This window comes from Muntiacus reevesi, chromosome 6, assembly GCF_963930625.1.
Source record: "Muntiacus reevesi chromosome 6, mMunRee1.1, whole genome shotgun sequence".
In the NCBI taxonomy this organism is placed as follows: Eukaryota; Metazoa; Chordata; class Mammalia; order Artiodactyla; family Cervidae; genus Muntiacus; species Muntiacus reevesi.
This window is the reverse complement of record NC_089254.1, coordinates 10,020,307-10,036,335: the sequence shown is the minus strand read 5'-3', so window position 1 is coordinate 10,036,335 and position 16,029 is coordinate 10,020,307. Positions and strand designations below refer to the sequence as shown.

The following is a 16,029-nucleotide window of genomic DNA, read 5'->3' as shown; positions in this document are numbered from 1 at the left end:
GTTGCTGTCTTGCATATAGGGTTGTCATTACCATCTCTCTAAATTCCATATATATGCATTAATATAGTATATTAGTGTTTTTCTGACTTACTTCACTCTGTAAAATAGGCTCCAGTTTCATCCACCTCATTAGAACTGACTCAAATGCGTTCTTTTCTATAGTTGAGTAATATTTCATTGTGTACATGTACCACAAGTTTCTTATCCATTCATCTGCCAGTGGACATCTAGGTTGCTTCCATGTCCTAGCTAATTGTAAACACTGCTGCAGTGAACATTGGGGTACATGTGTCTCTTTCAATTCTGGTTTCCTCGGTGTGTATGCCCAGCAGAGGGATTGCTGGGTCATATCAGCCATGATTTCTTTAAATAAACTGTCTGCCTTTTTCTTCCTCTCTTTTCTTAGGATTCCAACAATGAATGGATTGTTACATTTTATGGTATCCAATAATGCACCTAGGCCTTTTTTTCACTCTTTCTCATTCTTTTTTCTTTTTCTTTTTTGCTTCTCTGACTGGAGAATTTCAAATGTATTGTCTTCACAAGTTCACTGATTCTTTCGCTTGGATGAGTCTGCTATTGAAGCTTTCTATTGAATTCTTCAATTTAATCATTGTGTTCTGCAATGCTAGGATTTCTGTTTGTTTTCAATGGTTCCTGTTTCTTTGTTGAACCTCTCATTTTGTTCATTCATTGTTTTACTAATTTTGTCTGTATTTTATTGTAGTTCACAGTATTTTGTTTGAAGATTATTTGAAAGTATTTATCAGGTAGTTCACTGACTTTAATTTCTTTAGGGTCATTTATTAGAGCTTTATTAGTTTCCTTTGATGGTGTCATGTTTCATTGATTATTCATAATTCTTGTGGCCTTGCATTGTTGTCTACACATTTAAAGAAGCAGGTACCTCTTCCAGTCTTCACACATTGGGCTTAGGCAGGAAAAGGCCTTCTCCAGTCACCTTGTCCAGAGATTGTAGGTGAATTGTCTGGTAGATTCTGAAGATGAGCTTGATGCTGGAGTCCTCAAGTGGGCAGGCCTGGTGCCTGGGTCAGTGACTGGGCTGGACTAGTGCTTAGGTTTATAAGGGTGGGCTGGCATTTGGGTCCATGGGGTAACCCTGGCCCCTGAAGTCCTGGTGGTGGACTGATACAACAGAATTTGGCCTATAGCCTGGGGCTGCTGATACTGACCTGAAGGTTGGGTCCATGAGGTACAGCCTGACACTGGGGCTGGCCATGTGCCTGGGTCCTCAGAAGCCAGTCGGGAATCTGGGGTAGGCCAGGAGCCTGACTCCAAAGGAACCAGTCTGGAGTCTGTGTCCATGAAACCCAGCCCAGCACCTGGGCAAACAGAGAGCCTAGGTTCATAGAAGCAGGCCCACTCCTGGAGTAAGGCAGGAACCTGATTCTGCAGGAGACTACTTTGAGCCTGGGGTCTCCGGTAACTGTCTTGTTACTAGGGTGAGGCAGGAGTCTTGGTTCACTGAAGCTCACCTCAAGGCTGGGTTTGCAGAGGCTTGGCTAGTAGGGTAATACCAGCTTCATAAAATGAATTGAGAAGAATTCCCTCTTTTACTGTGTTCTAGAAGAGATTATATAAAATCAATGTTAATTCTTTAAATGTTTGGTAGACTTCTTCAGTGAATCTGTCTAGACCTGGAAATTTTTCTTTGTAGGGAGATCGTTAAAATTGTTATGGGACCATTCAAGTAATCTGTTTCATATTAAATGGACTGCAGAAGTTTGTTTTTTGAGGAATTGTTCCATTTCATTTCAGTTGTCAAATTTGCATGTGTGAAGGAATCTTGGTATAATTTTTTTATTGGTTTCTATAGATGTTACATTATGTATACATAACTTGTGATAGTTCAATAGTGGGTTTTTTTTTTTTTACCAGTTTGAGTGAAGCATAGAAATCTTCATATCCCCTTACCCTGTCATGTATAATGCTGTTAAATATTTTCACTAAATACATTTAGAACCATATCAGACAGTGGTTTAAAAGTCAAACATAAGTTTTAAAAACCAAAGAGAAGTTTATTATATTTACCAATGTTTTTGCTTACTGTGTTCCTTTTTCCTTCCTAACGCACCCAATTTCCTTCTCTTATTATTTTCTTTCTGTTTAGAGAACTTCCTTTCACCATTCTCTTAAGGTAGGTTGTGTAGGTTGCATCTTTCCATATTCCCACCAGTAGTGCACAAAATTTCCTTTAATTTCTCCACGTTGTCCTCACTAATTCTTGTTATTTTTCTGGAGGTTTTTAATAGTAGTCATCATAATAGGGCCGCACAGAGTCGGACACGACTGAAGCGCCTTAGCAGCAGCAGCATCATAGTAGATGTGAAATGAATCACATTGTGTTTTAGGTTTGTATTTCTCTAACAATTAGTGATGTTGAACGTCTTTTCATGTGCTTGTTGGTCACTGGTACATTGTCTTTGGAGAAATGTTTAAGTCCTTTGTTCACTTTTAATTGGGTTATTCGTTTTGTTGTTGTTGAGTTGTAGGAGATGTTTTTTAACATATTCCAGATTAACCCCTCATCAGATCTATGCTTTACAGATATTTTCTCCCATTCCATAAGTCACCTTTTCATTCTATTCATTGTGTCCTTTGATGCCTAGTTTTTGAGTTTGATATAGTCCCACAAAAGGGCTTACTTTAAAAGTTAGTACACTTAAAACAATTCCCCACCTCTTTTCTTTCTCTCTTTCACCAGCTTATTTTAAATTTGAGCTACTTAGTATCTACAGGCCAAATTACTGAAAGAGACTTCACCTAATTAAACTTTTTTAGAAGGCATTACATCTCTGTGGTTTCTGATTTTGTCATAGTATTATAAGAATTTCCATCAATTGTGCATATCTTTGCCAGTTTTTGTGTTGATATAGCAAAAGATAAGCTATATCTTTTATTCACTTAATATGAATACAGGAATTACTAACCAGAGAATAATAGCTTTAACCTTGGGCCATTGGTCTAGCAGCTTTATGTCTGGAAGGGGAAGTAAATCCTAACCTGAGTTTTTATCTGCCTCTTGTAGGCAGTATTCCTGTGTATTAATTATTTCATGGAAGTGTACCTATATAGTCTATTTTCCATATCCCCCAGGCTTTTCTTCTTTGTTGATTTTATTCTCCCATAGTGATTTTATAGGAATGGCTCACATTTTTGGAGCAATTTTTGGATTGTACTTAAAGCTGACTATTTAAGCTGTACTTAAAGCTCACATTTTTGAGCCATTTGGGGTTGTACTTACAACTATTTTTTTCTATTGTTTTTTATCCCTAACCATTGCTATATATCTAGAACCCAGATTGCCAATGATTTTCCAAATAGTAGCTTGCCATTTGTTACTGCCCAGGAATCAACTATTACCAAATATTATATGAAAATTTACATGAATGTAATAGTAGCCTCTAAATTCACTACCCAGCAAGCTATCCCAGAAGTCATGAAACTGAATGACTCACAGATCAATCTAAGGTATTTGAGGCACATCTTTATTGAATCAATTAAAAGGTCTTTCCAAGGGAAATCACCAAATACAAGATACCTTGTGTCAGTGAAGTCCACTTGCTTCAATCAGAGATATGCAGAGGGGCATGTATGCCTGACTGCAGCTCTAACTCATCAACTAGCCTTATAAGCTACTCAGGATTTTGTTTATGTTTCTTAATTACAGGACACTAGAGATCAGAATGGGTGTCAACAGTAGGTGACCCAATTAAAATTTTAAACATATAAAGTGCTTCAAGAGTGCCTCATGAATATTTAATATCTATTTGGCCTTTCAATCTCTTCCTAACTATGTTTAACACTCACATGCGCTATTTACTTAATCTATGTCTATTATAACATGTTTCACAAACTACTTGCTTCTATACCTTTCTTTGTAAATACTTCTCATTTTACATGTCCATCTCTCTTTAGTTTCATATAGCCTTTTTTGTTTCTCTTATTTTCTACAGCATAATTGAATATTTAAACAATAGAGCTAACACACATTATAGAAAATAACCATTAAGGAGGAAGAAACTTCTCTCTCTCTCTCTCTCTCTCGACTAGAAGCATCCCCAAGATGCAGTTAATGAATAAGGCAAGGCAAAGGGAATTGTGCATGGTATGTTGCCATTGAATGGGAAAAAGTGCTCACTCTTTTATATTTGGTAGTATTTCTCTGGAAGGATATAGAAGAAACTGATAATGGTAATTTCCTCTCAAGAGGGTCATTAGAGGGCGTGTATATCCTTTTGTGCCATTTTCAATTTTCTAGGACACACACATATTGTCAATTGAAAAATTAACTGATTATTTTTTAAATTTCTTTATAAAAATACAAAAGAATTTTTCTTTTTCTATACACAGGTATCAGAATGGCAGCACAACTTAACTTACCAGAAAATACAGATGACTGGACAAAAGAGGATGTAAATCAGTGGTTAGAAAGTCATAAAATTGAACAAAAACACAGAGCAATTTTGATTGCACAAGATGTGAATGGTAGAAATTTGAAGTACTTAACTAAAGATCACCTTGTTGCTATGGGCATAACATTTGGACCAGCTATCCAAATAGAGCATCTCTTCAAAGAGTTGCTGGAGACATCCTCTGGAGATCCTTTCCAGACATGTAAGAGTGGAAAAGGCAGTAAAAGTGTTCCTAAAACACAGGAGAAAGATGGAGAGAATTCAAAACAAAAGAATAAAAAGAAATCAGATAAGGTTAATGACTCTACAGTGAGTACAGTTACTAAAGGTTCTAAGTCACTGAAAAATGAGTTCATGGAAGATGAAATAGAGGACACAAAGAAAAAGCAGCCATCCACAGAACCGACATGCATGTCATACCCTTTTGATGAATTCAGTGATCCATATCGTTACAAATTGCATTTTAAACTGCAGCCTGAAACAGGACCACTCAATCTCATTGATCCAATACATGAATTCAAAGCCTTCACAAACACAGAAACAGCCACAGAAGAGGATGCTAAAATGAAATTTAGCAATGAGGTTTTCCGATTTGCTTCTGCTTGTATGAACTCACGTACTAACGGCACCATTCATTTTGGAGTCAAGGACAAACCTCATGGAACAATTGTCGGCGTGGAATTTACCACCATCACCAAGGAAGCCCTCATTGACCACTTCAATCTGATGATCCGCCAATATTTTGAAGACCATCAGGTCCAAAAAGCAAAGAACTGCATTCGAGAGCCAAGATTTGTAGAAGTTTTACTGCCAAATACTTCTCTATCTGACAGATTTGTTATTGAAGTGGATGTTGTTCCAAAATATTCTGAATGTGAAGTTGATTATTTCCAGATTAAAATGCAAAATTACAGCAACAAAATATGGAAACAAAGTCCAAAATTCTCAGTCTTTGTGCGAGATGGGGCCAGTTCTAAGGACATCATGAAAAGTAATGCAGATTTCAAAGCATTTAAGTTAGATTTGAAAAAACTGGCGGAATCTAGGAAAGAGGCAGAAGAGAAATGCAGAGTAAAAATAACTAAAAAAGAGAGCGAGGGGCCAAAGCTTGTTAAATTGTTGACTGGAGATCGGGATTTGTTAGATAATTCATACTATGACTGGTACATTCTTGTAATAAACAAATGCCATCCTACACAAACCAAACACTTAGATTTCCTAAAGGAAATTAAATGGTTTGCTGTGTTGGAGTTTGATCCTGAATCTGAGAGCAAAGGTGTGGTCAAAGCATACAAAGAAACCCGAGTAGCAAATCTTCACTTCCCAAGTATGTATGCGGAGGGGAAAACCACAAATGAGAAGATTGCTAGTCTGAATCTTTATCAACAACTCAGCTGGATTTTCTGCAATGGCCGGTTAGATCTTGACAGTGAAGAGTATAAACCCTTAGATGCAAGTTCCTGGCAAAGAGAAAAAGCGTCTGAAGTCAGGAAACTGATATCATTTCTTACACAAGAAGACATAATGCCAAGAGGGAAGTTTTTGGTGGTATTTCTATTACTCTCCTCCGTTGATGACCCAAGAGACCCCCTCATTGAGACCTTCTGTGCTTTCTACCAAGATCTCAAAGGAATGGAAAATATATTGTGTATTTGTGTAAATTCACGCATATGTCAGGGATGGAAAGATCTACTTGAAGCAAGATTAACAACACAGCAAGATGAATTATCAAACCAATGTGTTTCTTCTTTAAGTCTTGAAGAGATAAATGGAACTATTCTTAAGCTAAAATCTGTGACTCAATCTTCCAAGAGATTTTTACCATCTGTTGGTTCATCTACTGTCCTTCTGAAAAAAGAAGAAGATATCATGACTGCTCTGGAAATTCTCTGTGAAAATGAATGTGAAGATACAATCTTAGAGAAGGACAAAAAAAAATTACTTGAATTCAAAGCATTGAAAGAGGAAGATTTTTATCGAGGTGGCAAAGTAACATGGTGGAATTTCTACTTTTCTTCTGAAAACTATTCTTCCCCTTTTGTGAAAAGGGATAAATATGAAAAACTTGAAGAAATGATTCACAGAGGGGTGGATTCTTCTAAGTCGACGTGTGTCAAAATTATTCATCTGTATCATCACCCAGGCTGTGGTGGGACTACGCTGGCAATGCATATTCTCTGGGAACTAAGGAAGAAATTCAGATGCGCCGTGCTGAAAAACAAGACCGTGGATTTTTCTGAAATTGGAGAACAAGTGACTAATTTAATAACCTACGGGACAACAAATAATCAAGAATACTTACCTATATTGCTGCTTGTCGACGACTTTGAAGAACAGGATAATGTCTATCTCCTGCAGGCTTCTATTCACACAGCTGTAGCTAATAGGTATATTCGATATGAGACACCTCTAGTGATCATCCTAAATTGCAGGAGATCACAGAATCCTGAAAAAAGTGCAAAGAACTCAGACAGTATTGCCCTAATACAACAACTGTCTCCCAAGGAACAGAGAGCTTTTGAGCTTAAATTGAAAGAAATTGAAGACCAGCATAAAAACTTTCAAGATTTTTATTCCTTCATGATTATGAAAACCAACTTTAATAAAAAGTACATAGAAGATGTGGTCAGGAATATCCTGAAAGAACAGAATATTTCCGCCAAGGAAGCAAAGCTTTTTTCCTTTCTGGCCCTTCTCAACTCACACGTGCCAGATACCACCATTTCATTATCACAGTGTGAAAAGTTCCTAGGAATCACAAACAAGAAAGCTTTCTGGGGAACAGAAAAATTTGAGGACAAAATGGGCACCTACTCTACAATTCTAATAAAAACAGAGGTGGTAGAATGTGGGAACTACTGTGGAGTACGCATTATTCACCCTTTGATTGCCATTCGTTCATTGGAAGAATTGAAGATAAGCTATGACTTGGATAAGAGTCAAATTATGCTGGATATGCTAACAGAAAATTTGTTCTATGATACTGGAATAGGAAGAAGCAAATTTTTAGAAGATGTGCAAACGTTGCTGCTCACAAGACAGCGCAATGAAAATGAAGGTGAATTAGGAACTTGGTTTTCCCCGTTCATTGAAGCATTACATAGAGATGAAGGGAATGTGGCAGTTAAAACTGTATTACTTGAAGGCATTCATCGGTTCAACCCAAATGCATTCATTTGCCAAGCCTTGGCAAGACATTTCTACATTAAAGAGAAGGACTTTCACAGTGCTCTACAATGGGCAAATCAAGCAAAAAAGATAGAACCTGACAATTCTTATATCTCAGATACACTGGGTCAAGTCTTCAAAAGTAAAATAAGATGGTGGATAGAAGATAATGAAAGAAACAGGAGCATTTCTGTTGAAGAGCTATCTGAGCTTCTGGATTTAGCAGTACATGCCTCAAATGCATTCAAGGAATCTCAACAGCAAAGTGAGGATAGAGAGTATGAAGTTAAGGAAAGGTTTTACCAGAAGTCAAAAAGACGGTATGATACTTACAATATAGCTGGCTATCAAGGGGAGATAGAAGTTGGGCTCTACACAATCCACATTCTCCAGTTCATTCCTTTTTTTGACAATAAAAATGAACTGTCTAAAAGAGATATGATCAACTTTATATCAGGAAGTAAAGATATTCCTGGAGATCCAAACAATGAATTTAAATTAGTCCTCAAGAACTTTATTTCTTACCTAACCAATTTGAAATTTTCTTTGAAAAAATCCTTTGATTTTTTTGATGAATACTTCGTCCTTCTAAAACCTAGGAACAATATTAAGCAAAATGAAGAGGCCAAAACACGGAGAAAGGTGGCTGGGTATTTTAAGAAGTATGCAGATATATTTGGCCCCTCAGAGGAATTACAGAACACAGATTTTGGCCCAAAGCTTAGTTTGCCACTCCAGGTAGAGCTGTATCGGAGAAGACTGGAAGTTTTAAAAGCAGACAAGTTTTCTGGACTCTTGGAATATCTTATCAAAGCTCAAGAAGATGCCATACACACCATGGAAGATATAATGAACAAATATACTTTTCTCTTTGAACAATGCGCTGTCAGAATCCCCCCAAAGGAAAAGCAAAATTTCATCCTGGCCAACATCATACTCTACTGTATTAAACCGACCTCCAAAATAGTGAAGCCAATTAAAAAACTGAAAGAACAGCTTCGAGAAGTCTTACAACAAGCAGGAATGTCATGTCGGTATCCAGAACCTTATTTCCTAGCTTCCCTCTTATTCTGGCCAGAAAACCAACAACTAGATCAAGATTCTAGACTAATGGAAAAGTATGCTTGGTCACTGGAAAATTCTTTTCGGGGACAGTATAAGCATATGTATCGTATAAAGCAACCAATTGCTTATTTCTTTCTTGGGAAAGGTAACAATATGAACAGACTTGTTCACAAAGGAAAAATTGATCAATGTTTTGAAAAGACAGCTGATATTAATTCCTTGTGGCAGAGTGGAGATGTATGGAAGGAGAAAAAAGTCCAAGAGCTTTTGCTTCGGTTAAAGGGACGAGTTGGAAATAATTGTTTATACATAGAATATGGAATCAAGGAAAAAATCACAATACCCATCACACCTGCTTTTCTGGGTCAACTTAGAAGTGGCAGAAGCATAGAAAAAGTATCTTTTTACCTGGGATTTTCCATTGGAGGCCCACTTGCTTATGACATTGAGATTATTTAAGAGTTTGGCCTTCTCCCTCCAGGAATATGGACAAAATGCCATTTAATTTTTTAGACCCAAGAAGTATACTAATTTTTTTTTTGGAGGATAACTGCTTTTCAGTGTTGTGGTGGTCTCTTCTGTGAATCAGCCATAATTATCCCTTCCCTTTTTAGTCTGGCTCTTCCCTGCCCCCCGCCCATTTTACCCATCTGGGTGATCACAGAGCACCAAACTGGACTCCGTGTGTTACACAACAGTTTCCCGCTGGTTTACTGCTTTACTCATGATAGTGTATATATGTCATTGCTACTTTCTCAATTTGTCCTACCCTCTCCTTCCACCATACTTTAAGTTGGCAAATTTATAGATACAGCCTCTATTTTTTTGGCCCTGTGCATTCAGTATTTATATTTCCTCGTAAGCATGTTGTAAGTCCCACATCGATTGTGATGAGAAAGCAAGGAATGAGAGATGTGAAAACTATCTCCTGTCTTCCTTGGCTTGGACAGCGCCACTGAGGGCAGAATGAGAAGGAGCCGGATGGAATTGGGCTTCCCAGGTGGCTCAGTGGTAAAGAATCTGCCTGCCAAGCAAGGGACACAAGAGACATGCATTCAGTCCCTGGGTCAGGAAGATCCCCTGGAGAAAGAAATGGCAACCCACTCCAATATTCTTTCCTGGGAAATCCCATGGACAGAGGAACCTGGCATGCTACATTCCATGGGGTCGCAGAAGAGTAGGACACAACTTAGTGACTAAACAACAACAACATGGAAGGAATGAGAAGCAGTGATTGTAATCATTCAGCTGCACAGAAGCCCAGCATTCCCTCAGTTAACCAACCAAGGCATGGATTGAGGAAGATTGTCTACTTTCTTCTTAAATGTGAAAATTTTCAGAGTCAAAAGACAATGGTTATGGTACTAAGATATTACAATATCTGCAAAACTATTTCACAAAAAAGGTGAAAACCTCTCAACAATAATATTTAATCTTACCAGGCAGACTGGAAAGGTATTCTGTACTTGGCACTGAAGGATCTTTCAGAGCAGAACACCAACCAGTTCTCTGAAGGTTATAGCCATAGAAGTATGCAGATCTTACCAAAGTAGGTTGGAGAAGCAGGTTTCCTTTTCATGAAGTAGGTGACAATTGAGCAGAAGTGAATTTTGTTTCTATAGCTAAGAAGCTCATAGGCCTCCAAACAAACAAAAATACAGCAAAACTCCAAAGCTAAGGAATAAAAAGGACTCTTGTGAAAAGACTTATGAGTCCCCAATCCAGGGGATCCCATTGTTCTAGCAAGTATACATATAACCAATGCACAACCAATGAGAGGTCATCAAAATGTCATTTTCCCTAATAGAATTATGGATCTGGGAAATGGTCAATGGTTGCTAAAACTGATTTTAAAAAAAAAAAAAAGCTGATAAAGAACTATAATAGATGAGTCAAACTGTCCTAAATGCTGATCAATATTAACATTGCTGAGAGAGGCCCAGACATTACTGTCCCGGAAGCACTATAGGAGTGCACACTAGAACCCTGAGACAGTCTCACCAAATAAATGAACCTGAATCTAATCAAACTTCTGATCTTACTTCCAATTTAAAGGAAATACAGATGTTGGATATGTTTCTAAGTAATTCTGTGTATGGGATGCAGAGATGGACAAAAGAGAGTAGATGGACATTATAGCTGCAACAAGATTGAACCAGAGTTAACAACTGCTATATTATGAGGACATGAGAGGTCATCAGACTCTGCTCTTCTCTTTGGACTGTGCTTTTGAAGTTTTCTGTTATAAAATATTTGTAAAACAAACAAGAAATGCTGTTTGTTTTTGCCTCAACAATCCCATTCAATTTTTTTTCACTGGAGGAGGGTTTTCCTTTGCTCCTGCATGAAATTTCAGCTTCATAACTTATTGGCTCACTCTTGGCATAAAATAATCCTCTGTTCAAACACAGTCTCAATTTAGAGATGAGAAGGTCAAGTCACAATAATTTCTCTGGGGCCACTTCCCATACTGTTCCAAGTTTTGTTCTACTCCACAGAGAATAGTCTCTGTTGGAGTCCTCTCACCTTCCCAGGTGATCCTTTTGAACTCAGACCAGCTCAGGCAGGTACGTGAGAAGCCCTTACGGATGTTTGTCCTACCATTGGTAGAGTGCATCTAACGTCCAGTCTTGAGAACAACATGCCCCATATAGTCAAGAGGATGCATCAAGCATGCCGCATGGTCCTCTTGAAGCCTCCTCCCCACCTCCCAGACTCAGGATGAGACTCTCATGGTGCTTGGGAGAATTTTCACCAAAAGAGCCTCTTCATAAACCCTCTCTTCCTCAATGCCAGCAGTGGACAAACTACAGCTCGTGTGCCGAATCCAACCTGTCATTTACTTTTAAATAAAGTTTTATTGGAACACAGCCACACTCACTTGTTTAAATACTGGCTTTGGCTGCTTTTGTGTTGCAACAGAGTTGAATAGTTGCAACCAAGCCCATCTAGCCCAGAAACCTAAAATATTTGCACAGCCATCTGGCTCTTTCCAGAAAACGTTGCCAACCCCTGCTCCATGCTATCAACTCTTTTATGTCTTAATTGTAGGTCAGTTGTCTAATTGGTTCTTGGACATTTACCTTGAAAATACACATCTTGGTGTATCATCTAACTTTGGTATCTGAGTTCTGTCATTTTAGGGCCAAAGTTAAAATTTAAGAACAATTTTATCTCACAAAATCTGTTTTTCACAGATAAATCTAATTATGCTTTATTTGGGGACTCTGTATGCCTAACTTGTTCATCCTAAGAAAGCCCGAGTCCCAGGCTGGCCCATGCTGCTGCCTCTCCCTTTTCTGGGATCTGTAAGGGAGAAGGGCGGGCAGCCCTGCTAGTTTATATCTCCCTTTCAAGAATTTCTAGACCATCTCTGGAGAGCAGATGGCTATGAGGTGGGGTGGGGTTTGAAATAATGTGCTAACATATTTGCTTTTTAGGCTGCTGTTTATTCTGAGCTGCCTTGACTGAACTCTCCCTGCAGCTGCAGTAACTATGGATCTTTATCAAGGTGGTCTTGGGGTAGAATCCCTCTTTTATTTTACCATGTGATATAAAACATTTATTTTTGACCTGGCCTGTGGCTTCCAACAGCAATATGTTTCCTTTCCCTAGTATGCAAGTACTGGCTTTGTTTGCTCAATTTTGTGAGTGCTTTGGAATTTAGATGATCGTACAACTCAAGAGGGACTTCCCTGGTGGCTCAGATGGTAAAGCATTTGCCTACAATGTGGAGACCAGGCTCAATCCCTGGGTCAGGAAGATCTCCTGGAGAAGGAAATGGCAACCCATTCCAGTAGTCTTGCCTGGAAAATCCCATGGACGGAGGAGCCTGGTAGGCTATAGTCCATGGGGTCTCAAAGAGTCGGACACAACTGAGCAACCTTCATTATTGACCTTCATTATAGCTCAAGAAGGTCATGATCACTTTATTATCTTGCTGAAAATAATAATTATAAAACATCATCAGCATCCAGGCCACTTCACCAAGGAACAGCAGAGTAATAAATGTGTGTTTTTCTTTTTTGCAAATTAAAAAAAATAGATGAATTATGCTGGACAAATTTGACAAGTACATTGATGTATCATTCTCTTTACCTATTTAGCTTTATATTTTCCTTAGGTCCATGGAATTTGGTCTTGAAAAACAGAAATTTGGAATGTTAGATTTAAATATTAATAATTTACTATTCCATAAGCCAGCAGTTGCAGTTGAACAGAATCCCCTGAAAGGTGTTTCTAAATTGCCTGTTCTATCTCCCAATTCAGACAGAGTCAACCTAGACCAAGAAGGCATCAGATATTTTTTTTTAACTTGAAAATCATTGATTAGGTCATTGTAATACAAGTTTCCCAGGAATTCCCTGGCGATTCAGTGTCTAAGACTCAGAGCTTTCACTGCCATGGGCCTGGTTTCAATCCCTGGTCGGGGAACTAGTATCCCACAAGCCATCTGGTACAGCTTCCCCACCAAAATGAGAAAAAAGTTTCCCAACTCAGTATTCAGAAAGAAATATTAATCAACTCTCTTAAACAAATGGTGGCCAGAACAAATGAGTTTTGGAAACTTAATGGGATTCTGCTTCTGGTTATTTGGAATGTAGATTAGCAAAGAAATCTCAGTAACATCAAAGGGAAGATCACTTTTTAAGTGGACTAAGTTATTTCTCTTAAAAAATTTTTACTTTATTTCCTCACTTGTTTTTATATTTCTTGCTCCTCCAAAAGTCTTTCTGTTGGAAACTTGGAAAATACTAAAAAAGAGCTCCTATGCACTGAAATGTGTATAGATATTTCACTTTCTCTTTTCCTACTGTCAAGAAGCCCAGCGCCAATTAAAGCATGTATACAGTTATTCTCTGTTCCTTTCTGTACTTTTAAAGCTTAAATATGTATGTACACCATCATCATAACATTGTAGACTAGTTTCTAATTCTAGGGCAGGCTGTGTAGCCTGAGAGTCCTATGTCTCCACTGAATATATTTAAAGTAAATTTTAAAAAAAATTGTATTTCCTTTCATTAGTGGAAGGAGAAAATTGTTCAGTTCAAAATCCAGAAATTTACCCTTTAGTTAAATGCTATCATCATCTCATCCTATTTGTAGAAAATATAGTTAAAGCCTGTATTTTAGTGATTTATTTTCTGTCACTTGGCTAGGCCACAGTACCCAGATATTTGGTCACCCACATGTTATATCAAACAACCACCTAGGTGTTGTGGTGAAGGTATTTTTAAGATAATATTAGCATTTAAATCATAGATTGTGAGTGAAACAGTTTATTCCTCCATAATATGGGTGAGCCTCATCCAATCAGCTGAAGGCCATAAGAGAAAAAGGACTGAAGTCTTCCAAGGAAGAAGTTCTAGAGAGTGCCTCCAAACTCCAGCTACAAAACATACACACACCACACACACATACACGCTATGTGTGAGTGTGGATTGTGTGTGTGTATACATCTTTCTCTGTATTGTTGTTGTTGTTTAGTCACTAAGTCCTGTCCTACTCTTTGTGACCCCATGGACTATAGCCCGCCAGGCTCCTCTGTCCATGGGATTCTCCAGGCAAGGATACTGGAGTGAATTGCCATGTCCTCCTCCAGGGGATCTTCCCAACCCAGGGATCAAACTCACGTCTCCTGCTTAGCAGGCAGATTCTCTACCACTGAAGGCCTGGGAAGCCCCTATATATATACACATATATACACATCCTATCAGTTCTGTTTCTCTGGAGAACTGACTGTCACTATCCTTAAACCAAAAATCAGCCATCAGGAGTCTCAGATCTTCCAGAAATCAGCCTTGGTATCCTTGCTTTGATCAGTCACTGGTTGTGAAAGGTCCATGGAATTTGCCTTGATGCAAATGCAGGAATAAATTTCAGAGTCCAGCAGCAAAGGTGCTTGGTCCATTAAGCTCCCTACAGTTAGAGATCTGCAAAGTGCATCTTCACGGCTATCACAAACACCAAGCTCAAATAAAACAAAATTAAAGTAGTTCCAAGTCCTAGACAAAAATGGATTACATTTGGTAAACTAAGACAATCTGATTTCTGAATGTCTACACAAGAAGATGTCTCTTTAAATATCTCTATAGAAAGCTCCAAGTGAGCTAAGTGTTTAAGAATAATTTAGCATTAATTCAAAATCATGATACAGGAACAAAAAGCCATTATAGCTAGTTTATTGGATAAGAAAGAAGTTGAGAAGTTCCCTGGTGGTGCAGTGGATAAGAATCCGCCTGCCAGTGCAGGGGACACAGGTTCGATCACTGGCGCGGGAAGCTCCCACATGCCTCAGAGCAGCTAAACCCATGCACCACAACTGATCCCATACTCTAGATCCCACAAGCTGCAATTTGCTGCAACTACTGAAGCTGCATGCCTTATGTGTTCCACAATAAGAGAAACTACCACAATGAGAAGCCCACACACCACAATGAAGGCAGCTCCCACTCGCTGCAACTAGAGAAAGCCTGTGCAAAGTTCAAAGACCCAGTGCAGCCAAAAACCAAATCAATAAAAGAACTTGGTCTGCACGTAGTTCTGATTCATTGGTCCATGGTAATGGCTAGACGTAGGGTAAAGCTGAAAGTCGCTCAGTCAGTCCAACTCTTTGCGACCCCATGGACGACACAGTCCGTGGAATTCTCCAGGCCAGAATACTGGAATGGGTAGCCATTCCCTTCTCTAGGAGATCTTCCCAACCCAGGCATCAAACCCAGGTCTCTCACATTGTAGGCAGATTCTTTACCAGCTGAGCCACCTGGGAAGCCCATGAATACTGGAGTGGGTAGCCGTTCCCTTCTCCAGCAGATCTTCCCGACCCAGGAATCAAGCCAGGATCTCCTGCATTGCAGGCGGATTCATTACCAACTGAGCTACCAGGGAAGCTAGATATAGGGTAACAGGGGTCATATAAAATAGAGAAAAGTAGCCATTTCACAGAAATGGGTTGCTCATTCATTTAGTGTGTTTCATGCAGTATTATATTCTGCAGTCTGAAGTGGGGCTTTAGGATTTCACTGGATCCAAACACAGAATCAGCAATAAGAAAATGACAAGTGAAAAGTAGCATGTTCTTTCAGCCTCATTAAATATGACATCAATAGTTCAAGATCTTCAGAATTAATGAGAAAATCTGTTGCAGTTCATGGTCTCCTGAAAACAGACTCAGACACCGATGTGACCAGTCCCCAAGTCTTCAGGGTGTTTATCTGCCATCCTCTAGGGCGCCTGTTTCTTGCCAAGTGTTCTAATGTGCTGGCCTGCTCATCTGACTTGATTAACATGATGCCATCAATGTACGGGATCACAGTGATGTTCAGCAGGGTGTCCAGATACGTGCATTAATATCGTGACA

At 38.8% G+C, this 16,029-nt stretch overlaps 1 protein-coding gene across 3 annotated transcripts in view; it reads left to right on the top strand.

Moving 5' to 3' along the window:
• The window catches only part of SAMD9 (sterile alpha motif domain containing 9), a 34,227-nt gene extending 23,680 nt beyond the window's left edge, over nucleotides 1–10,547 (top strand). For all 3 annotated transcript variants that reach the window (XM_065938832.1, XM_065938833.1, XM_065938831.1), the window contains one exon: nucleotides 4,375–10,547. In XM_065938832.1, the coding sequence (XP_065794904.1) occupies nucleotides 4,383–9,128 (4,746 nt within the window). In that variant the 5' untranslated portion in view covers nucleotides 4,375–4,382 and the 3' untranslated portion in view covers nucleotides 9,129–10,547. The remainder of the gene's footprint in view (nucleotides 1–4,374) is intronic.
• The last annotated feature ends 5,482 nt before the right edge of the window (nucleotides 10,548–16,029 follow it).